Genomic DNA, 22,943 nt, shown 5'->3' with positions numbered 1-22,943 from the left:
GTAGCGTTACGTAAAGATACCTGCTTAGCTCCGGCATGCGCAGCACGCAATGCCACACGCATGCAGGTTACCTTAACGGCAGCAGCTGGCAGCTACCTTAGGTAGGTACCGAAGCACAAGTGTGGATAGCCATGGAATGAATACCATCTCGGTGCATCAATTACGTCATCATTTTATATATGTCAAATATGTACCGGTAGTACATACTGGTTGTACAGATGAGCCGAAAGCAAATAACCGTAGCGCTGGAAGGGATCGAATCTAACCCACTAAACTTGGATCCAAGGGTGTAGCGGTCTAACAGGCAAACATTGCTTGTTGTGCACATAATTCTTTGACTTATGTAACGCCGCTCTACCTACGTCGGCGACCTAGCGACCTACCTAGACTACCGGTAGATACTACTAGAACTAGCCTTATTTGAAGCACACATTGATATGTCTCCTCATATCCATAATATCTTCAACTTTGCGTGGAGGGAGCAGTTACTCCAATCAGTAGAATTCTCATGAAAAGAGGAGGTGCGCGTTGGCCGCCAAAAACTACGAAGTATAGTATTGCTGGTGCACTGACCTCCAATCCCATTCGCTTCAAGGAGGTTTTGCTCCTGGCGGCCGTAAGAGCCTCGATGCCCAATCCGGCGCATTTCATTTTGTCAGCTTCCAGTTCTCTACGCGTTGTTTGTTAGGTTTGCAATCGTACATGCCGTGAAACCGAAACCCCGCAGTTTGTTGTTAACCTTCTTTTTTTTTTTTTCATTCAAATGCTCATGTCGCTCCAAGTTCTTCATACCCGCACCTCGCCAGCTAATGTCTTATAAGTATTTCATCGGCTGATGCCAAGACGGCGTTTGTTAGATCTCGATCCATTACAGCAATGAAATTCTCTGTGCTTAAAATAATGGCCACTAGTCCACGAGTCCTGAGCAACTCTAGTATTCCCTTGCCTTGCACAACACCGAGGAGCTTCTCTCATCTAATCATTGCTTCCTGATCTTTTCTTGTCGGAGAAGGAATGCCTATGGGAAAGTCTCCTTTTCCATTGCTAGTGGACTATATAGATGTGATTATAATGCAAATGGCGACAGAATGGGGCGTGTTGCAATGCTGAGGTTTTGTTTCACGTAATCAGGATGGGCAATTTAATGACGCCATATCCTAACAGCTTTGTCTTTCCCACCCGATGCAACACATGTTCCATCTGCTGACCACGCTACAGCATATACTTCGTCTTCGTGGCCCGGTAAGTCAGTTGTCAGTTTGAAGGTCCGCATATCCCACGTTTTGACTGTGGTATCTCGACTACCTGTAGGTCAACAGGGTCAATACTTTTCACATAAATGGCAGATTAGTTCCTAAGAAACAATGCAATACTCACATGAAACTAAAAGTCGCTGTATCGCATCGTTAGTTAATTTCAAGGGAGTATGAGGAAGAGGAGAGAGATAACGTACTGAGTCTGCGCTGAACGCAACCTGAAATACGGGTGCAACCTATCCCATATCAATCGCTGAGTTCAACCAAGGAACCCGTCGTCCTTCATCATGAGATGAATTCGATGGTGGAATCATAGTGCCTCATGAAACTTACATGGCCGCGGAGAGTAGCACAAAACTTGCCGTCTTTATCAAAAATCTTGACAGAATTATCCCAGCTTGCCGTGGCTAAGTACGATTGTTAGTCTCGACTACATTTCATGGATGGGAAGCCTAAAGCATGTAATGTTATACATACCGATTAGTCTACCATCAGGCGAGAAAGCCGTAGAATTCACTGGTTTCGAATGCCCCAGAAGCCTATTGATAGGTTTTGAACCTTGAGATTCCGGATCCCATATATAGACTATATAGATATAGAGTCAGTCACTGCGTTGTATACGTGAATCTCGAAGGGTATAGTAGCGAGTGAGATGGCCGGATAGGGCAATGAACAGCATTCGAGTCGCTAGCTCTCGTGCCAAGGTTACGTCGAAGCGAGCATGGACGGTCGAGATACTGACCTGTGCAATCATCGCTTGCTGATACGAGTCTCTCTACAATTTTGCCATTTTGCATGGCGGCCTTTTCAAACCGAACTTTGGCCTTTGCCTTTTTTTCCTCCATGGAGGGTGGAACAGCTTTCGTGTGATCGTAGAACGCTGTTCTTAAAACACTGTCGGTCGAAAGGGCAACTGCGAAGTGTATGTTAGAGCTGGGATAGACCTGACAATGATGCCTTATGAAAGACACTTACTGTGATTAACCCAGTGAGCATGGGAGTTTAATGAGTGTCGAAGAGTACCATCTGAGGCATTCCAGATCTTTATTTGGCGATCTTGGCTGGAAGAATAAATATGATCTAAGCCACCCCATCGGACCATAGTCACGGCAGACTAAGCTAGTTAGAATCTGGCATGCCAATTGTAGAGAAAGAAGCGCATACTTTGTGCCCGGACAGTACATGATGTGTTACGCCAGAAGTCATAAATACGCGAATTGTAGCATCTTTACTACAAGTAACAGTGTCAGTATTAATGACCTGTTGGCTGTATATATGATAGGAATTACTTACCTAGCACTTGCAAGTCGTGGACCATCTTCCCGCCATAAGTGAAATGGCTGCCATGCTATGCTAGTAATCCACTTACTATGGCCACTACAAAAATGTGTTAGTGACTTCCAATTGGCCTTTCCTTAGATACAACGCAGCTTATAGAATGGAAATAACAAAGAGATCTATGGCAAAAATTGGAAAAAGTGGTAGGATTGGCTTACGTGAATGGTTTTCCTATCTGCTTCCCAGTGTCTGGATTAAACAGACGGACCATCTGCGGTACCTACGTTAGACAGTGCTGGATAATCCTGGAGAAGCATTGAATCACCTTGTCCATACTACCCGTCGCCAAATATTCCCCAGAGGGATCGAAGGAACATACTAGAACCCAACCTGAGTGCTGTAATGTATGTTTCGGGGTGCCAGTCTCTGTATTCCAGACTAAAAGGTGGTCAGAACCCGCATCTCGCCATTAATAGTACGCACAGTTCTTACTTCTGGCTGTAGAGTCTCCTGAGCCTGTTGCAAGTATTGCGCCAGTCTTGGGGGAAAATTGGGCAGTAAGGATCGGTTGACCGTGTCCGGGAATTCTGCATCACAACCGATCGGTCAGTCACCGTTACATGGTTCAAATCATACGCGGTCGAGAGCCGTCAGGATTATCGTTGTAGTGGATCTGGCCCTAAACGGGAGCATACCTATGGGCCATACGGGTTGCCGCCTTGACTACAATAACAGTCAGACTCCTCTTTTCAAAGCCGCAGGTATCTCGGGTCTGGTATAGATGACAATTATTCGCCCTCACCTTTAAAAACGGACTGTGGCTCTGCGGTGAGAGAAAGAGTAGTTTCGAAAGGATTTTCCACGCCATGCTTGCGAAGCACGTCAAGGAACTCGGCCGGCGTGGGATAGGTATCTATGACTGTATTGGAATTCGGAACTTGTATGCGAAATCGATATGGAGTGAAATCTTCGCGGTCCTGTGTTTCCAGATGCACGTCAGAATTTTAGCTTTCTCGAGGATTCATGAGACATTGCTAGCATACCCTTTGGAGCAATGTATTCAACAACGATGAAACATTCCTTTCTGTCGCATCGGCTAGGGGGATCTCAACAGTCTCGGCGAGCTCCTTGCCGTCGCTATCGACAAAGCGTGCTCTGATAGAGCCGGTGAGCGTAGTAGAAGTGACATCTTGCTGTATTTGCGAGCGCTCCAAGATGTCGCGCTTTTGTCGCTTCGAAGGTGGCGGGACTACTGTGGCCATGCTAGAAAAGACGCCGAATGGATTAGTAGTTGTCGCAACTCTAGTAGTATTGCGAGCTCGACCTTACCGATGTCGCGGGGTGACGTTCCCATGCAATTCAGAAAAAAAGTTACACCCCACATATTGATTTATCTTATCGATTAGGTGGCCTTGGCGAGAGGACCTTGCTGGCTTTCCCAGAGTACCACACTACCTACTCTAGGTAGGTTACCTAGGTACCTACATGGGTAAGGTACTAGACTAGGTACCTAGTCTACGTGCAGTACTACGTAGTTAGAAACAGGTAACAACAGTGATGTTCATTTACCTAAACCTCTAGACATTCGGAAGCGGCACTCGACAAGTAATTACTTATGTAGATTCACTTATAGGTAAGAAGCGCCGTTATGGACGGCACCTTCTGTTTGGGAAGAATGGCACTGGCGCCCTTACCAGACATGCCAGGTTAGATCTTCCCCTTGATCTCCTATACGTATGGCTGTTTGAAGTTGCATCGCCAATAGATTTGGATGAACTCGCGAACCTACAGAAATAGGAACCTCACGCAAGCTCTCTTAATAGCCACCGCGCTCAGAAGTCAAAGATGTCTCCTTCCAAGACATCACGGCCCTCGTCTGGCCCTGAACCGCCTATACCTTCGGGAAGCCTGCCGATCTCTATCTCTTCAGGATCTCCATCTTCCATACGTGCCATGACGGCACCTCCAAGGGCTTTCTCCAATGCCAGCCGACATTCCAATTCTTATAGTATGTCCCGTTCCATTACAAGTTCATCCCACCCCTCAAGACAACGCCGTCAGAATAGCACAGCATCTGGGCGGAAGTCTCTCTGGGGGTCTGACTCGCATGTTGTCATATGTGCCATCGCCGAGGCGCGTGGAGTAGCACCATCCGTTGGCCTTTCTTTCATAAATATCACCACAAATGAAGCAGTCCTGAGCCAGATATGTGATACGCAGTTCTATGTTCGGACCATACACAAACTCCAGATGTATGAGCCGTCTACAATCCTGATGGTAAACACCGCACTCCCACCTAACCCCAAGTCCAATCTTCTTTCTATCATCGAAGTAGAACTCCCTGCCACCACAGTTGAACCGCTTGATCGTAAGTATTGGTCTGAAAATGCTGGGCTGGAATTCATTCAGAGTCTTGCCTTTCGAGATGATCTCGAAGCAATAAAGGTGGCCATCGGTGGCAACTTCTATGCCACTTGTTCTTTCGCTGCTGTAAGAGATTCGAATCTTGCATTTGTCGTCAAGTACCTTACAAGTATAGGCCGTCAAGTACGTAGAGCTCTCCTGTCGCGTATCAATTGCGGCCCATTCCTTGCGTATTCGGTATCAGCCATCTGAAAATACGATGATGATCGATCTATCAACTATTCACTCTTTAGAATTAATTCAGAATCTGCATGAGCCGAGGTCAAAAGACTGTCTTTTCGGCCTCCTAAACCAATGTCTCACTCCAATGGGCTCGAGAATGTTGAGAAGCAATATAATACAGCCCTCAAGCCAGATTGAGAGTGTCCTCATTCCCCGTTACGAGGCACTCGAGGAGCTCACCATGAAGGAAGACATGTTCTTTGAGATACGTAAAGGTACGAGGATCTAGTTTAAGGTGTGGTTACAGACTAAATTTTTTCAGCTCTCAAAGAGTTCACAGATGTTGAGAAGCTCCTTACAAGTGTACGTTTCTTCATTACCTGAGCTTATACAATATCTAATGAGATTAGCTTGTTATCGTCCCGCAGCAATCATCAATATCTGCAACCGAATCCGCGATAGATTTAGTTCTGAGAGTGAAGGCATTTGTCATTGCTGTTCCCCAACTGCGAGTGGCGCTGGCAGCTGCACGAACAGACCTCTTGAAGCGGATATATGGCTTATGCGGAGTAAGCGTGACCCAACTAGTGATGAACATAATCACAGACACGATCAATGACGATGTCATCGCGATGAAAGCACCGATTGATATGCGAAATCAAAGGACATATGCTGTGAAGGTAGGAATTAGTCCACGGTATAGCTCGCCAGGCATCCTCTGATGTTATTTTTAGTCTGGTGTTTATGGCCTCTTAGACATTGCTCGACAAACATACAAAGAGGCAACAGAAGATGTATATCGACACATTGATGAACTCAACAGTAAGGTTTCGCTCGAGTGTTGGCGCATAGTGGGGTAAAGCCAGCTGACATATAGAGGTAGAAGAACATGAGCTTGCGGTTGAGGTCAAATTTGATAATCGCCGCAGATTCTGGCTGCGACTGGAACGGAACGAGTTCGAAGACCGACAACTTCCTGACGTATTCATCAACAAAGTCATCAGGAACCGGTGGATTGAGTGTCAGACACTCATATTAGTTCAGCTAAATAACCGGATTACCGATTCCCACAACGAAGCCGTGATGCTAAGCGAGGATATTATTCAACAAGTTCTCGATGACATCCGCGAACATGTCCCTGAACTGTTTCGTGTATGTGAGGGTATTGCCCTCCTGGATATGGTAGCATCATTTGCACAGTCAGCAACTACAAGGGAATACACGCGGCCTGAAATCAGTGGAACCTTAGCTTTGAAAAGCGCACGGAATCCGATCTGCGAACGTGTAAGTTTCGACTGAGAATACTTCGACTTACTCAAATTGATAGGATCTAGTTAAATCCCGAGCGTTTCGTCCCTAACGATGCTTACGCAGACGAACTGCATCGATTTCAAATCATCTCTGGCTGTAATATGAGCGGGAAAAGCACTTATATAAAAATGGTCGCACTCATGCAGGTCATGGCTCAGATTGGATCTTTTGTTCCGGCTCAATATGCAGCGTTCCCAATTTTTCAGCAGCTCTTTGTGCGACTGTCTACCGATGACAATATCGAAGCCAATATGTCAACATTCTCACTCGAAATGAGAGAAATGGCTTTTATTCTGAGGTATGAAGTATCTCCTCCAATCACTTATCTCTCTTCACTATTTGATCAGGTCTAATATGATGTGAAGGAATATCAACAAAGATAGCCTAACCATTATTGATGAATTAGGTCGCGGAACAAGCTCCAGAGATGGTCTGGCCATTGCCCTTGCTATATCAGAAGCACTCATTCAGAGCGGTTCTATTGTTTGGTTTGCAACTCATTTCCAAGAACTCTGTAAGTGATTTCCATCGATATTTACTCCCTATACTAACTTTTACTGCGATGAATAGCGAGAATACTTGGTAGTCGGCCAGGTGTGCTCAACCTCCATCTAGAAACGGATGTCTCGAGTCCATCTGAAGATCAACCTCAAATAACTATGCTCTACAAGATTAAGTCGGGTTCAGTACAAGAGAAAAATTACGGGATCAAACTTGCAAAAGCTATGGGTTTCCCTGATAGCTTTATCGAAACCGCGCAAGACGTTTCACAGACATTATCAGATTCTATAGAACGACGGAAAGCCGCATCCGACTCGAGACAACTGATCCGCCAGCGCAAGGTCATTCTTAATTTGCACTCAATGCTGACACAGTTGAAGGAATCAGAAATTGATGATACGGCCATGGGCAGCTACCTTAGGCACCTCCAAGATGAATTCGTTCTACAAATGGATAGCACTATTGAAGAAGGGAATATAAAAGGACAAACTGAGCCTTTCTCCATCTAATTATAAACGCTGCTAGCTGGAAACTGCTTATCTCCTACAGGAACATTTGCTATATTGCAAAATTTCGGGAAATAAGGCCCATTAAATTCTCAAAGCCTAGGAATCTCTTCTGGCTATGATAACCGCTTACATTTGTAGTATATCTATGTCTACTCGGGGTAGCCTTCGGGAAGCTAGATCGGAATATGATACTTCCATGTCGCTCGCTTATCTAGCACAGACCAAATTGAAATTGACTCCAAAGCAACATATGTGATAGACAAGCAGGAGGTGCTATTGCATGTATGCACGACTCTTATGTAGATCATCTCTGGTATAGTAAAGCAGCTGATTTCTCGAAGGTACGCTGGGCAGTGCACAAGACATATAACTAGTACCCACGCCAGTAGTGAGTCTCGGGCTTCTGACTTCAGAAAGCCTGAACTCGACCTCGTGCTGGAATCTATAGAGAAACCACCTGATTACACGAATCATTCGCAGTGCCTTGTTCTTCTAACAGCCTCACCTTATAATGTTATTTCACAATTATACCCAAGTCTTCCGCTTTACGCCAACTCAACCATTGTTCCTTTTCGCGGGTGCCTAACTCTAATCATATAAACACCTTTCCCAAATACCTATCTATATTTGAATTTCGTCAAGATGATTAGCTTTCAAGATAGCAGATTCCTATATTGGTCAGCTTTCGTGCTCGATACCTCGTTATTTGTTTCGTCTTTTAGAAAGAGACAGTTTGACAAAAAAAAAAAAAAAAAAAAAAAAAAAAGGGGGGGGGGGGGGGGAGGAAGGACTTACCAGCATACTGTCCCATCCCAACCATGCCAACCATGACGCGACCCTAGCCAAGCCACCGCGCCAAATGTCGGGATTTGGCTTTGGCTTTAACAGTTCGTTGACGACCTGTCTCGCGAATTCGTCTGCGTCAACCCAATGGGCGTCTTTCAAAAACTCTCGGCCCTCGATCCGACTCGCGACAGTGGCATAAAAGCTCCCCTCGGGCACCTTCGACTGCGCGTTCTCGAATAACTTGGTACGCACGCTCCCCGTCACTAACGTCACGCAGTGAATGCCCAAGGGCGCAAGCTCGACGCGCAACGCCCTGGCAGCGGCGTGAACGGCGACCTTGGAGGTGTTATAAGCGAGCTGGTAAGGCGGCATGAATACCTCGTTGACGCTTCCCAGCATCGCGACTGTACTTTTAGTCTTGGCGGTTGCACCGCCTTGGTGCATGAGGAGCGGGATAAAGGCCTGCGTCACGGCTAGCGAACCGATGACGTTTGTGTTGAAGACCCTGCTCAGATCGGTTATCTTGGTATCTGAGAAGGGCATCACGTGGTTCACGCCAGCGTTGTTGATCAAGAGGTCTAGCCGACCCCTCGGCTGTTGATCCGGGTTAGATTTGCCATCTTCAGCGCCATTATCTTTGGGGTCGCTGCTAGTGAGACTGAGCTTCTCTCGGACTATGGCTACGGCTTGCTCGATTGATGATTCGGATGTCACGTCCAGCTCCAGCGTTTCGATACCGAGGGCTGCGAGACTGGTCATCTTGGACAGGTCACGGGCCGTGGCAAATACGCGCAGGCCACGCAGCTGGAACTCGACCGCTAGTGCTGCGCCAATCCCCCCATCGCTGCACCCTGTTATCAAGACCGTGTTCTGGGGCATCTGGGGACGTGACATGCAGCCAGAAATTATTTGACGGTGAGAATGAATACGTCGTAGGCACAACCCAGCAAGGCTCAGACATGCCGGGCTAGATATACACACGAATGGGGGTAGAGCAATCAGATGGGTCTGCGTAGGATGCCCAAAGCGGAACGTGCCGTGAATCCAACAGGAGCTTTAAAACGCCAACCCCTCTTACCCTCCACTTCTCCCGTGCTCTGAAGTTCGCCTCTCTACACCTCAGGTGCGGTTCATCCATGGAAGTTGCCGAGGAAACCCATGTCGAGGCAGGGTTGCATGTGCTGAAGGTTGCGAAGGTTCTCTCGCTTCCTTCTAGATGGCTGATGCTGATGTTGCATGCGTAATGCGCTAACCGTATAGGCTGTCATATCTGCCTGCCATGGATCGCTTATCGGCCTGCGAAGTGACGCCTCACGGCACGCTCGGATTCGAAGGAGTCGCCAGCGTCGTCGCCAACGTCGTTGTCGGCATTAGCTCCCTTGTTTTATGTGGTAGCGTAACTAGGAACGGCCTGTCACAGCCGGATTTGGTTCTAGGTTTTTACGGCACAACGAGCATAGCCACTCCCGTGCTCTCACAGCTTTGGAGTCCTACGTAAAGATTTGCTCGAGTTTTCGGCGGTCGCCGATATATGTGGTCTCGCTCTACTTGCTCATGAATGTATCAGAAATTCCATTGCTACGCCTTTGCTACAGAAATGGAGCCGAATCGGACCCCAGCTGCTGACGAACGCACGCCATCCTTTCCCGAAGAGAACGAATCGTCAGTCGCAGTGATCTTAGGGGCCTCCATATCCTCAACAAAGACATTGATTTTAGAAGCCACCGCTGCAACCCTGACATGGTATTCCCTATTTGCCGCAATAATCACTTCTCCCCGGCTCAAAACGGAAAATGTGCCGTTGGTGATTTTCTCAAGGGTCACACTTCCCGAAGCAGATATCCTGGTGTGGTATCCGTTTAAGTCACCCGAAGCGCCGGTTGCGCGGAATAAGAGGCCTGCATCGGTGTGCGAGTCTGGAACCGCGATAGTAGCATCGTACACGAGGTCTCCAAAGTTTGTATCAAGCATCGCAGTAGCTGCTCCTGAGCTCGTAAGCCGTTCATTGACAACGGACCATCCATCACCGTACTGTCTCCACCCTATTGCCTGTCCGTCTGCGAAGTTGTCCTTAACAAGCATCTTAATTGCCCTTATCGTACCGTCTTCGTTAAAGTACATGCGATCATATGCTAATACCCGGTGATTGCCATCTGTCTCACTAAGTGGCCGTCGACTGTTTATACATTGGAGTCAGTAATTGCCGAAGATAGTAAGAGTCACCTCAAGTTTCGGAGTATGCATGGCCAATGAGTCCTGAAACTTGCCGGAAGAGGGAATAAACAAATGCAGGGAACTAACTGATAGACAATATACCAAATATCAGTGCCGGGGATGTGAATAACACCGTTATGACCACTGCCCTTGGCTACAGCTGAATCCTGTTCGAGGATCTTTGCCAGCTTAATAAACGGGCCCATGACTGAGTCGGACATGGCATAGGAGACACTGTAGTCCGGCCCAGTCCTGCTCACACGCTGAAGTCAGTAATTGCCAAAAGAGAAAAACTCCAACATATATCTCGAGAGCATGTAGGAGTGATGAGGCTTGATATATACCCGGGGGAGGAGAAGGGGGGTTAAACGATTCCAGGGGACTAACCATCCACCTTCTGACCACATCAAGTAGTATTTCCCATTACGCTTAATCATTTGAGATCCCTCAACATAGCCCTTGGGGGTGATCTCTTTGAACGATGTTCCATCGTCAAACTGCCCGATGGAGACCATATCGTTATTTAACTTGGCGATGTTGCAGTGTGAGTGACCGCCGTAAAAGATGTAGGCCTGCCCATCATCATCGATGAAGACATCTTGGTCTATGGGCTGCGCGCCGTTATGGTACTCTCCAATGAGTGGCTTCCCGATGGGATCAACATAAGGACCCTCGGGCTTGTCGGCTACCGCGACTCCAATGCCGCCAATGACACCAGCCTCTGGCTCGCCTTCCTGAATGTCATTGGCACCGAAGTACAAGTAATATTTCCCGTCTCGAAATATCGGTGCAGGCGCCCAAACAGCCCTCGTCGCCCATTTGACGTCTGCTATCGTCAAAATGTTCTCATGCTTTTCCCAATGAATCAAGTCGTAACTCGAGAAGGCGTCAAGATACGTCTGCTCGTCATATGCATAAGAGGACGTAGGGAAAACCCAATACTTTCCTTCATAGAACTCGGTATCGGGATCCGCGTACCATCCGTCTACAAAGGGGTTCCCGGCCTCCGATGTGGAATAATCCAGGCTCATCTGGCGCGTGAAGGGTAGTGCACGTGTTATTGCCGAGAGGACAAGAGCAACAAGTGAATGTACGAAGATGCGTGCCATGGTAATGGCCGCTATCAGTTTATTGGTAATGGTATAGTCCCCGTCAGAATAGTCGTCCCATTGTCGAGCTGAAGCAGGTGAAAGGCTGCCAGATAAGGGCCGGATAAATGAAGCTATGTTGAAACCGTGTCTCTCGATGACAAGAGTGAGACTTATACCCAGAGCTATATAGACGCCAAATAACCAGCGTTTCTCGAAAAGGGCTCTCTTGCACTGTGCATTTGCGCTCGTGCCCTTCTCATTGACGACCAAGGCACTCATCGTGCCCGGTGACGATGGCACGGGGTCAGGCGATCCAGTCGCAAGCTTCGGGGCCATGCTGGCTTGGTTGCACTGCACAGCGTCCGAGTGACCAGCGATGTTTCCACGATAACACCTTGGAAGTAACATGGCGGTGGGTCTGGCTAGATCGAGGTCTTGGTCCCCATACCCATCGCCCCGGACAGGAATGCTAAGGCGGGGTGGTATGGAGACCCTAAACTCCAGCAGGAAATGGTCTCTGCGATCATTTTGAAAGACGTATGTGAACCATGTCATGCCATGAGTAGATATATCAAATTGCAGGCTTAGCTTCGTCCACCCAGCGATGCCTCCGACGTGCTTCTTCATTCTAAGTGCTGAATGGCAAAGCCTGTATCCATCCAAAAGGTAAGGATTCTCATGCATGCAGGCGTATTTTAACCTCATCTGAAAGACCTTCTATAATCGGGAAAGCTGTATGTGCATATCCTACTATGGGCCGCGTCTTATGCACCTACGTGATTTGGTTAGGCAACTCTGGTCACAATTCCCTATTAGTTGTGGGCTACCTAGATGTTTAAATACCTACCCAGGAGGTATTGCGTTGCTTCGAGAGCCGTGATAGAACCGCCAAGCACTTTGATCATGTTGTAGTGGATCAGCTTTCACAAGTTGTAATTTGCAAGCCGTTAACGTTAACCTTGACAGATTCATTCCATGTGTTAGGGCTGAAATGGGTAAGGGAATCAATCTCAAGCGGTCAAGACGTAGAGCAAATGAGGAAATATTACTAAGATGCCCGCCAAGATAACAGTAGAGGTGATAGTTGATTTTAAGAGGGTTTTGGAGCAGGGTAGGTCCGTGATGAATTAATATGATGGGCAAAGAGTGACTACTTCTCTTACCTGCGAATAGTTGGGGTGCGCATACCGCTGTATACTGAATTAACAAGTGCATCCCGAGGGGGTAATTAATGGCGTTCGTTGACCTTTGGAATTCTTGAAACAAGAGCAGCGAATTGCTAGATACTTAGAAAACTCCAGTGTAAAACATTATTGCATGAAGATAAAATTCACCTGGGATCAACAGGGACTCCTAGAATTGGATTATCTTGTTGGCGTCTGTCCTAAAAAGTTGGAGCCGGTGATATGAGGAGTTGGATGTGAGGGTGATACGTCTCGTATTATTGGCTTTTCATGTTCGATGGAATATGACCTCGGGCGACGACTATTATTAGGGATGTATATATAACCATTTAATACAACAGTTAGCTTTCAGTAAACGGATTGCAACCATTTTCATATCACATGAAATTGAAAGAGTTACGACGGGCACGGCAGCCGCCTATTAATTACAAGACAGTCATCTTTTATCAAGTGAATGGTACCTTATATTGATATGATATTATATACGTAGCGTTAAGTCTACTCAAACGTTATCGTCACCATTATTGCGCCAGACACGCGTGTCTCCTAGACTAACCGAGCTTGATGTACTCACTGCTGCGTTATGACGATCAGACTGGTCTTCATAGTCGCTTGGGTGGTATGCATTGACAGATTCTGTAGGAGATAGAGGCGGTGGTGGATCTTGGTAGATCCAAGGCTGTTCTAGTGGAGTAATTAGAGAGGGATTGATGAATGATAATCCTTTCTCCCGGTCTTCGTCAATCGTACTCATTCGTCTGGTGAGCCGTGTTGAATCTTCCCCATTTCGCTCAGGATTGCTCTGTCTCCCAGGATCCGACTCGCGGTTGATGCTTCGGAGAGCAATGAATTTGGTGAGTGGAACGAATTGTCGATGGAAGTAGCTATTATACCACAACGTCAGAACTAGCAGTGGAGCAATGAGGGCTGCTTCATAAATGGCTTTGCGCAGCACTAAAATGGCAAGCATGACAATCTGGAAAGATATGAGGCCGAGGATGATACGCCTGCATATCATTGGCCAAGCTTTGCCTGTGGCATGCTGCGGCTGATCCATAGAGTAAAGAAGCTGATACTTGTATACAAAGTAGCCAAGCGCGAAGTAACAGACACCTAGGAGCAGCACTAGCTCGGAACCTGGAAGAACGCTATAAACAAGACAAACGATGAATATAAGCAGGGCGGTGGGTAGATAAAAGCCATAATTGAATAGCGTTGGTTGAACAAGTTCGGCGAAGTCACGAGGGGTTTTGGCACCCATACGGTAGAATGGATAAAGGAAAACGCTGCCAAATTGCAGAAGCTTGAAGGGGAATAGCCCGAAACCTTGAAGCATGATAAAGTTTAGGTAGAAGTTGCTGAGGCTTTGAATGGATTGGGCAATCTTTGACGCGATCACGTTCGTGTCGCTTAACGAATCTTTGATAATTTGCCAGAGATCCGCAAGCGCAGCAGAGCCGGATACTGCATAAACGACGAAGATGTTGAAGAAGACGAAGAAAAAATTCTTCGATATGACAGACAATTCAACATCGCCCTGCGAGATAAACCCCTGGATATTTGAAAGATAATCGTAAAGGTATGGCACAAGCACGTTCAAGAGCGACACAATTAGGGTTGGTAGTCCAGTTCGGACCAAAGCTTTGGTGACCTCATGTCGTTCAAGTGATTCACCCAGCGACGGGGCAATATGCTTAATAGTGCAAATACTGAGCAAAGAAGCCAAGATGGCAACCGGGAAAAACCAGAGAATCGATAGGGTAGTGATGAAAACAGTGACCACCCCGGACTGTAATCTCCTTCGATATCGCGGAACATAAATATTTTTCCATATCAGATCATGCGGGGATGGTGCTGGCTTGGCTAGCAGCTGGCCAGGCCGTGGATCTACCGTGGCTTGAACCGCCATTTGACATGCTGCAATGGAATCCATAGTCACAAATGCTGTGTCTGTGGGTGTATAGACTTTCTTCCGTGCAGCCCCGATTTTCTCATCTAGTCGACGCAGCTGCTCTTCGTAATAGTCTAACGCACTATAGGAATTTCAGGGTCAGTGATGGCTGTTTATAGTAACGTAGGTTTGCGTAGTGTAGAAAATAGTTAACGGGGAAGGGACATACTCAATTTTACGATTCCGCATCTTAAGAAAACCAAAGCGTAAACGGATTTTTGGACGTTCTGTTTGAAGGTCGTTACTGCCAAGCAATGGGCCATTCTCATTCGTATCCTCTCTGCGACCATCTTGCTGATCGTTTCCATCGCTTACAGCATTATGCCGCATAGCGGCGCGTGGTTTCATAGCCTTTTGTGATCTGTAAGCGCTCCAAGCTTCCTCAAGCTTGTGGAGAACATTTCGTCGCTGGGCCATAAGGCCATCAATTTCCGCCCAGTTTCGACACAGATTTACACTGCGGACGTGTCCAATCTCTAGATTTTCAACAAATTCTTTGATTTTTTCTTTCGTTCTCAGATCTTTTGGAATCCCGGTCAGTCTGAAGGTGCGGTCTGTCACAGTAGACTGAGTACCAAGATAGTCTTGCCTGATCTTGACCACTCTGAATGTCTCTGTGTTGACGAAGTACATTGTCAAGAGTGAGAAGAACCATGTGAAGACGAGGTATGACCAAAGATAACTCCATCCTTTGTCGTCATGCTTATTGGTATTTTTTGCGGTGAAGAGAAACGATTCGTCAAGATATGGGTTGTTGAAAAGCAAGCTATGTTGAGCCGAAGAGTTATCGTGACGCTCCGGAGGGTTCCAGTGGTAGGTATCGAATGCTCTGTGTATAGGCCACAAAACTGTTACAGAGAAGAAGAACATTATCCCAAATAGGCGGAGAGACATCTTGAAGAAAGAGAGGAACTATTTGGATCGTCATCAGTTTATGTTTCTCCACCACGCTGTGCATTACGATGCTTACCACAAACGCGTCTAAGCCGGCAGAGGCCAAGACTTGCTCCTCCGTCACCTTATATAAGGCTGGTATCCATCCTAGAAAACTATCGGGAAGAACAGGCAGGGCAATTTCGGGGTTGCTGTGTCGCTTTCTTGCGGCATAGAGTGTTTTCCATCGGGGACGAAGAATCTAGACCGAGCGGGTACATGTTAGTGCGACACATATGCCATACCAAGATCAGCGAGAACTTACACAAAAAGCTATGAAGGCAGATATCCCCAAAGCAAAAGAGATGACCAGCTGTACAAAGATATCTTTGCTTCCTGGGGCGAGGGCGGCCTCACCTTGGCACGTCCCGTCATCATCCGCCATGGTCACTACGAGCTTCAGCCGACAGCAATGGAGATAGCTTAGCAGGTTCTAGGGGTCATAGTGGTGATGAGCATGAACAACGAGAGAGTCTGTACAATAAATCGTCGGGATGGCAGTGTGCTGGAGCTTCTCTGGGAGATCACATCACTGACGTAATTGTCATGCGCTGTCCCTTCGTCCGCCACATTCGAATAACAGTTTTAGGTAGAGGTTCCTGCACATTGTTTCAGTGGGGCACAATGTGGCTGAAGCACTACGCACTAGGTACCTAGGTAGGTACCATCCCAGCCTCCCCCTGCGTAACACGTACCTAACGCGTCAAAACGCGTGCTGTAAGGTACCTAGTAGGTACAGTCCACCTCGCCTAGTGGTTACCTAATCTTCTACGTAGTACTCAACAATGTCGATACATCTAGATTGCCCAACATAACACCACCTAAATAAAGCTTGGTTTTGACACTGAAGGGTGCCCGCCATGGGAATATCTCTAGGAGCATCCTGGGGCAACCTTAAGTAGGTATCATGGGTCTCACGCTAAGTCTACATACTTAGCACCTTGGTCTAGCCTGCCGCAGGTACCCGCCCGGGGAACCTTTTATGGGCACAGAGGTACCTACTTACCTACTCCATAGGTAGGTACCGTATGGTAATAGGGCTGGCTTGCTGCTTTTAGCTTGGACCCTTGTTTCTGTTTCAAATGGCTGGCATAAATCTTGGAAGTCTTCACTTGGAAACACACATAACCCTATGAGTTGCGAAGAGGAATTAAAAGTCAGAAAAGAATGAAGGGTAGTATGCAAGCTTCGACATTTACGCTATCGTGCGTCAAAGCATCAATCGTTTAACGGAGGAGCACTTCGCAATACGCACTCTTCACTAACCTCCAAGTTAGTGATTTTCAATTTCTGTAATTCATGGTTCTCATAGCAAAGGCCGTTGCTCTTCAAGATCACGCCCACGAGCGGAGTGTTATAGATTGAGTGAGTTAACAAGAAATTAAAGTATATGGCATGAATGCCAGCAATAAGCAGATAACTAAAGGATTGTTCCTCATATGTATGCCTTCGACCTAAGTTGGGCTGTTGGGATGCAAATGATGGTTCTTTACCGTAAGCACCAGGCCGAACGGCGCTGCGATCACGGAGACGCTCCACTGCGGCGGCTGCTCGGCACAACATTATTAAGATGTCTATCTGCTTTCTTAACCGGTTGGGAGTCACAGGACTGCGAGTATTTCACAGTTCTGACACAGCTAACGTAGTACCTAATGACCCTCTTTACGCTTCGATCACCATTACTTTGCTCACAGCCACCGCTCTAATGAATGCATTTGGGTTAGGCCAGCTTCCAACAGCCAGAACAGGGCGCAATAAGCGCGCGTGATGACGAGGTACGAGGGCTTAATCTAAACTCGATCAACATATACCCTAGCTGCTGGGAGACAGATGATCCAAATTTCTGCATTTTCATTCCTGTGACCGGTACTGATCCTTCACTGAGGAACTAAGGCCAGTGGACTATCTAAGATACCAAAGCACAGGCCAGGCAACACAAGACCACGACGACCTATTTCTCTACCTTCACTTTCCCTACAACACTGGAGCAACTAGTCCTCATCAACATATGATGACGTTCTTGAGTGTTATAGACACTTGTGACAAGTAGGTGAGCCAAGCAGTCTCAAACAGGCGCAAGTACTAATGAAATAGCTTTCCGCAATGGGATCCTCAAGCGCCCGAGATCTGGGAAAAAGCGACGTCTGACCTCTGGCGATTCATGTTGCCGGGGGATAACCGCACATTTGGATTTCTTACCCCCACCACTGTATCTCGAATGCCCTGGACGGCCGACTTCAAACTCCACCATTCCTCAAGAACTGTACAGCTGGCCCCGGAGACCGGCACAGACGATGTTGTCCAATCCAGCACTGTGGCAGTGACGAAACTTTTGCAGGCAGCACAGGCGGCCAGCTCATTCCCCAGACTATATAACTGGCCAGGAGAGAAGTACCCTGTGCTCGGAGCACCATTCCCGTTTGCCGTGGACCGAGCTATAGCACCCTGTTTCGGCATTGTAACCACAGGCGCTCAACTAACCGTCTTCACTCGCGATGACAACGGCTCGATTGCTGGCATTTGGATTGCCAAGCGAGCAGCTGACAAGCCCATGTTCCCAGGCATGTTAGATAATGCGGTAGGCGGGGCGGTAATGGACGGCGAGACACCCCGCGAAAGCCTGCTGCGTGAAGCGATGGAAGAGATCGGGATTGATGTGAAAGACGCTACGCCTGCAGGAGCAGTGTCTTGGTTCAACATCAAAGATGAAAATCATTTGGAGCCTGGAGTACAGTCCGTCTACGATTTAGAACTCGAGGCTGGAACCTTACTACGCCCCGCGGAAACTGGAATTGAATGGCTCCGGCTGCTAAGCATTGGCGAGGTTATGGACGCACTGCGCCGCCATGAGTTCAAGCCGAGCTGCGCGTGTGTCATGGTTGACTTCTTCGTTCGACATGGTATAATTACTGCCGAAACTGATCGTGACTTTCCAGACATTGTGTCGCGATTGCACCGTAGGTTACCATTCCCAACAAAGCTGCCTCCCCAGTGGTCCATTTAGCCAATGTCAAATCAACAATTCAGCATCCAGGTTCTATTGCACATCTCTCCTGCTCGTTCAAGCCCAATGGTGAAGTAGGGCCATTGTTAGGCTGTTGAAACTCATGAGCCTTTTCTATGGTCACTTACATCTATATACCTACCCAGCCGGCAGCTAGCCTACTGGATAGATCTTAGAGGTTCTAGACTAGGTCACGCCCAATGTGATAATGAGGGACGGTATCGCCATCTAAGTACAGCACGTTAGGTAGGAGAGCTACATGGGTAGTGTAGATGAGAATTTCCAGAATCTATTTCTGCAAATTATTCGCCAGCAGCAATTTCACTTGGTTACCTGTAGAGTAGAGTACCCATTGCTCGCAATTTAAGGTAGGCAGGCAAGAGTGAGGCAGAACAGCACCTAAGTAAAGTCGTACCTACTACATGATAGAGGTGGGTACTTGGGCAATTACCTAAGTACCTACCTAGTGGGTACATAGTAAGTACCTAGGTAGGTAGGTATTGTAAAAGCGGCGTGGCTCAAATGCTAGGTAGTTGTGATGCTGGGGGTGCTTGCATTAGCGTACCAGCAACCTGGAAAGCTCCATCGTGAATTTCATCAGCATGCCTTGACAGTAGATCCCAGCCAGCAACCCATTCCAACCTTCTCCTACCCAGACATAACGCTATGTGAATTGCCTCAGGCGAATACCCGAGCGAATGAATCATTCGGCACTCCTCACGCTTCTCTATGATGGCTGGCCCGACAAAAGAGAAGAGACAACAGTCTCTAACCAGTTTCTTCACTCCCAAGACCGTGAACGCCACTCCTCGCACGCCTTTGGGTCAAGCCCATGAGCCTGCCAACTCTAATGTGCATGTCGACAGTTTCCTCGACGTGCCCCAAAAACGACCACTCGAGGAGGATACCGACAACGGCAACCCGGCGCCGGTAAGGAAGAAGTCCAAGAGCACTCTTGTGGAGCGGCAGAGCACTACTCTTCCTAGATCCAAAGCCGAGAGTCTCCCTGTTGCTACGCGTCCCAGTCAGCCGAACGCCCGCACGGAACGCTACCTTTATGATGGGTCGAGCCCCCGCGACGGACAGCACACGGTCAACGAGGATGAACAGCAACAGGATGATGCGGAGGAGAAGAGGAGGAAAGAAGTGCTGCATCGCAAGTTTGTGCAGAAACTCGGCCGGCCCGACAGCATCGCACTGATGAAGCGACGCAATCACCAAATTGACGATGAGACTCATGCTCTGAATAATGAAGACGGCGAGGAGGAAGAGGAAGACGACACGCCACAACCCACAAAGGCGAGGAAGAAGGGCGCCAAGACTGGCAAGCTCACACCAATGGAGATACAATTCCTCGACATCAAGAGGAAGCACACGGATACGCTCTTAATTGTTGAGGTTGGCTACAAATTTAAATTCTTTGGCGAGGATGCACGAATTGCTGCGAAAGAGCTTAGTATAGTCTGTATCCCTGGTAAGCTTCGCTACGATGAGCATCCATCAGAAGCCCACCTCGATCGCTTCGCGTCTGCAAGCATACCCGTCCATCGGCTCCCCGTCCATGCGAAACGCCTGGTTGCTGCGGGCCACAAAGTTGGCGTTGTGCGCCAGATTGAGACTGCAGCGCTGAAGAAAGTGGGAGACAACAGAAACGCCCCCTTTACAAGAAAGCTCACAAACGTCTATACAAAGGGAACGTACATCGATGAAGTAGGGGAACTCGATCAGCAAACAGATGCCACTACTCCCGCGGGCGGTTATCTCCTCTGTATCACTGAGACGGCAGCCAAGGGTTGGGGCACCGATGAGAAGGTTGATGTAGGAATTATTGCTGTTCAGCCTGCCACAGGCGATATCATCTATGACATATTCGAAGACGGCTTCATGAGAAGCGAGATTGAGACGAGGCTTTTACACATATCGCCTTGCGAGTTCCTCATAGTTGGCGAGCTTTCAAAAGCGACAGACAAGCTTATCCAGCACTTATCCGGCAGTTCCACAAATGTATTTGGCGACAGAAGTCGTGTTGAGCGGATTGCCAAGTCTAAAACGCTGGCCGCCGAGGCGTATTCACATGTCACCCAATTCTACTCCAATAAACTAAAAGAAAATGAAGGGGATGACCATGCCAGCGCGCTGTTGAACAAAGTTTTAAAGCTGCCCGAAGCTGTCACCATCTGTCTTTCTTCAATGATCAACCACTTGAAAGAGTACGGTCTTGAGCATATTTTTGACTTGACTAAATATTTCCAGTCTTTCAGTGCTCGGCAGCATATGCTGATTAATGGTACTACCCTAGAGAGCTTGGAAGTGTACCGCAATCAGACCGATCACTCCGAGAAGGGGAGTCTCTTCTGGGCTTTGGACAAGACTTTGACTCGCTTTGGCCAGCGACTTCTTCGCAAGTGGGTTGGCCGCCCACTGCTTGATAAAGAGCGCCTAGAAGAACGTGTTGCAGCTGTTGAGGAGCTCCTCAATAATGCCTCGACCGCCAAGGTCGATCAGCTAGAGCATACTCTGAAAACCACAAAAACCGACCTCGAGCGAAGTCTAATCCGTATCTACTACGGCAAATGCACCCGTCCAGAGTTGTTGGCGGTGCTTCAGACCCTACAGAGAATTGCTTCCGAATTCACTCGCGTCAAAGACTCGTCAGACGCTGGTTTTAGCTCAGCAGCGATAAGCGAAGCTATCGCTTCTCTACCGCTTATACTCCCTACTGTCCTCTCTTATCTAGAACGCATTAATGCAGAAGCTGCCCGAGCTGACGACAAATACGCGTTCTTCCGGGAGACCGAAGAGACGGAAGCTATCACTGATCACAAATTAGGAATCGCCTCGGTAGAACAAGAACTCGACGCCCACCGCAAGGTGGCCTCGTCGAAGCTTAACAAGAAATCGCCAGTATCCTATGTGACGGTAGCTGGTATCGAGTACCTCGTGGAAGTAGCAAACTCAGATCTAAAACATGTCCCGGCATCATGGATCAAGATCAGTGGCACTAAGAAGCTCTCGCGTTTCCACACCCCAGAAGTTGTGCGCCTAATATCGGAGAGGGACCAGCACAAAGAGGCCCTCTCCGCCGCCTGCGACGTGGCATTCGCATCACTTCTTCGATCTATAGCCTCAGAGTACCAACCCATTCGGGACGCTATCTCCTCTCTTGCGACCCTGGACTGCCTCCTCTCGCTCTCCAAAGTCGCCGCTCTACCAGGCTACACAAAACCCGACTTCCTCCCTTCCGACACGCCGCCCACCATCTCCGTAACCGCCGGCAGATATCCCATTGCCGAGCAAACCCTCGCCACCTCCTACATCCCCTTCAGCACCACCCTCGCATCTCCAACACCCCTGGCACACCTCATAACAGGCCCGAATATGGGTGGCAAATCCTCTTTTGTCCGCGCCGTCGCGCTCCTCGTCCTCCTCGCACAAATCGGCTCCTACGTCCCAGCCGACTCGTTGTCACTGACGCTGGTTGACGCAATCCACACGCGCATGGGCGCCCGCGACAACCTGTTTCGCGGCGAAAGCACCTTCATGGTAGAAGTCTCCGAGACAGCGCGCATCCTGCGCTCTGCCACGCCCCGGTCCCTCGTCATACTGGACGAGCTGGGCCGCGGAACAAGCACGTATGATGGCGCTGCTATTGCGCAAGCTGTCTTGCAACATGTCGTTGAGGACATCCGGTGTCTGACTCTCTTTATCACGCATTACCAAAGCCTCGCCCGTGTCGCCGACGGGCTCGCGGGCAGGTGTACAAATGTGCACATGCGATTCACAGCTGCCAATAAACGGCGCTGCAACGGCGGTAATAGCAGTATGATTGAGTCGCAGGATGAGGATTTGGGTCGAGACGAAGGTCATTGCCATGGTGATGAGGAGATTACATTCCTATATGAGGTTGGCGAGGGTGTAGCTCACAGATCTTATGGTCTCAATGTTGCACGCCTGGCACGGATCCCGCGCAGAGTGCTAGATGTAGCAGCCCAGAAATCGCAACAATTGGAGGATGAGATAAAAAGACGCAGATTAGGCGGCGCCACCAAATTATTGGCAGACGTCCTAGCTAATGGTTCAGATCAGCTTGATCATCTTGTATCTAGCATCGAGCAGTTGTAATAGTACGACACCTGTAGTATTTTGCGCACCGTGTCACAAACATGTATGGTATAGGGACTCAATTGGGCTTGTATATAAGCTGGTATTATCTAAGTAGTATTCATGATACAGAGCGTGGATTCTAGAAGATCATGTGTCATAGCCACAATTGAGAATCTCTAAGATGCGGATATTTCGGACTATTAAACCTATGCCCCGGAATGATCAGATCAAAGAA

At 48.1% G+C, this 22,943-nt stretch overlaps 7 protein-coding genes across 7 annotated transcripts; 3 read left to right on the top strand and 4 right to left on the bottom strand.

The window, feature by feature from the left end:
- Positions 1–466: 466 nt before the first annotated feature.
- Positions 467–3,868, bottom strand: F5B22DRAFT_607595 (Quino protein amine dehydrogenase). Its single transcript, XM_047975017.1, has 15 exons — positions 3,578–3,868; positions 3,337–3,511; positions 3,230–3,257; positions 3,027–3,121; positions 2,860–2,972; positions 2,753–2,805; positions 2,550–2,633; positions 2,421–2,487; positions 2,232–2,370; positions 1,999–2,169; positions 1,734–1,841; positions 1,590–1,663; positions 1,454–1,492; positions 1,378–1,393; positions 467–1,305 (listed from the first exon to the last, which is right to left on the bottom strand). Exons 1-15 carry the CDS (start codon positions 3,794–3,796, stop codon positions 1,142–1,144), a joined length of 1,545 nt encoding a protein of 514 aa, XP_047830526.1. The 5' UTR covers positions 3,797–3,868; the 3' UTR covers positions 467–1,141.
- A 511-nt stretch (positions 3,869–4,379) lies between these two features.
- On the top strand, positions 4,380–7,441 carry F5B22DRAFT_636526 (DNA mismatch repair protein Msh4; the record flags this gene model as incomplete). Its single annotated transcript, XM_047977296.1, has 9 exons — positions 4,380–5,024; positions 5,074–5,395; positions 5,443–5,483; positions 5,531–5,800; positions 5,855–5,942; positions 6,004–6,404; positions 6,455–6,729; positions 6,797–6,945; positions 7,002–7,441. The coding sequence occupies 9 exons, from the start codon at positions 4,380–4,382 to the stop codon at positions 7,439–7,441; spliced, it is 2,631 nt and encodes an 876-aa protein (XP_047830525.1).
- A 310-nt stretch (positions 7,442–7,751) lies between these two features.
- F5B22DRAFT_192967 (uncharacterized protein) lies at positions 7,752–9,453 on the bottom strand. The gene is made up of 2 exons (XM_047969521.1): positions 8,237–9,453; positions 7,752–8,110 (listed from the first exon to the last, which is right to left on the bottom strand). The coding sequence occupies exons 1-2, from the start codon at positions 9,119–9,121 to the stop codon at positions 8,063–8,065; spliced, it is 933 nt and encodes a 310-aa protein (XP_047830524.1). The 5' UTR covers positions 9,122–9,453; the 3' UTR covers positions 7,752–8,062.
- Positions 9,454–9,805: 352 nt separating this feature from the next.
- Positions 9,806–11,868, bottom strand: F5B22DRAFT_636524 (glycosyl hydrolase; the record flags this gene model as incomplete). The annotated part of the gene is made up of 3 exons (XM_047977295.1): positions 9,806–10,403; positions 10,529–10,693; positions 10,829–11,868. The coding sequence occupies 3 exons, from the start codon at positions 11,866–11,868 to the stop codon at positions 9,806–9,808; spliced, it is 1,803 nt and encodes a 600-aa protein (XP_047830523.1).
- Positions 11,869–13,157: 1,289 nt separating this feature from the next.
- On the bottom strand, positions 13,158–16,215 carry F5B22DRAFT_607574 (uncharacterized protein). The gene is made up of 4 exons (XM_047975016.1): positions 15,866–16,215; positions 15,638–15,802; positions 14,837–15,579; positions 13,158–14,749 (listed from the first exon to the last, which is right to left on the bottom strand). Exons 1-4 carry the CDS (start codon positions 15,983–15,985, stop codon positions 13,219–13,221), a joined length of 2,559 nt encoding a protein of 852 aa, XP_047830522.1. The 5' UTR covers positions 15,986–16,215; the 3' UTR covers positions 13,158–13,218.
- Positions 16,216–17,398: 1,183 nt separating this feature from the next.
- On the top strand, positions 17,399–18,972 carry F5B22DRAFT_192912 (putative thiamine pyrophosphokinase). Its single transcript, XM_047969520.1, has 3 exons — positions 17,399–17,466; positions 17,526–17,646; positions 17,695–18,972. The coding sequence occupies exons 2-3, from the start codon at positions 17,609–17,611 to the stop codon at positions 18,602–18,604; spliced, it is 948 nt and encodes a 315-aa protein (XP_047830521.1). The 5' UTR covers positions 17,399–17,466; positions 17,526–17,608; the 3' UTR covers positions 18,605–18,972.
- Positions 18,973–19,336: 364 nt separating this feature from the next.
- F5B22DRAFT_636521 (muts domain V-domain-containing protein) lies at positions 19,337–22,726 on the top strand (the record flags this gene model as incomplete). The annotated part of the gene is made up of 1 exon (XM_047977294.1): positions 19,337–22,726. The coding sequence occupies one exon, from the start codon at positions 19,337–19,339 to the stop codon at positions 22,724–22,726; it is 3,390 nt and encodes a 1,129-aa protein (XP_047830520.1).
- Positions 22,727–22,943: the final 217 nt, after the last annotated feature.

This window comes from Xylaria bambusicola, assembly GCF_022495145.1.
Source record: "Xylaria bambusicola strain CBS 139988 unplaced genomic scaffold F5B22scaffold_22, whole genome shotgun sequence".
Lineage (NCBI taxonomy): Eukaryota > Fungi > Ascomycota > Sordariomycetes > Xylariales > Xylariaceae > Xylaria > Xylaria bambusicola.
Note: the sequence above shows the minus strand (reverse complement) of the source record. Positions and strands in the feature narration are given on the sequence as shown.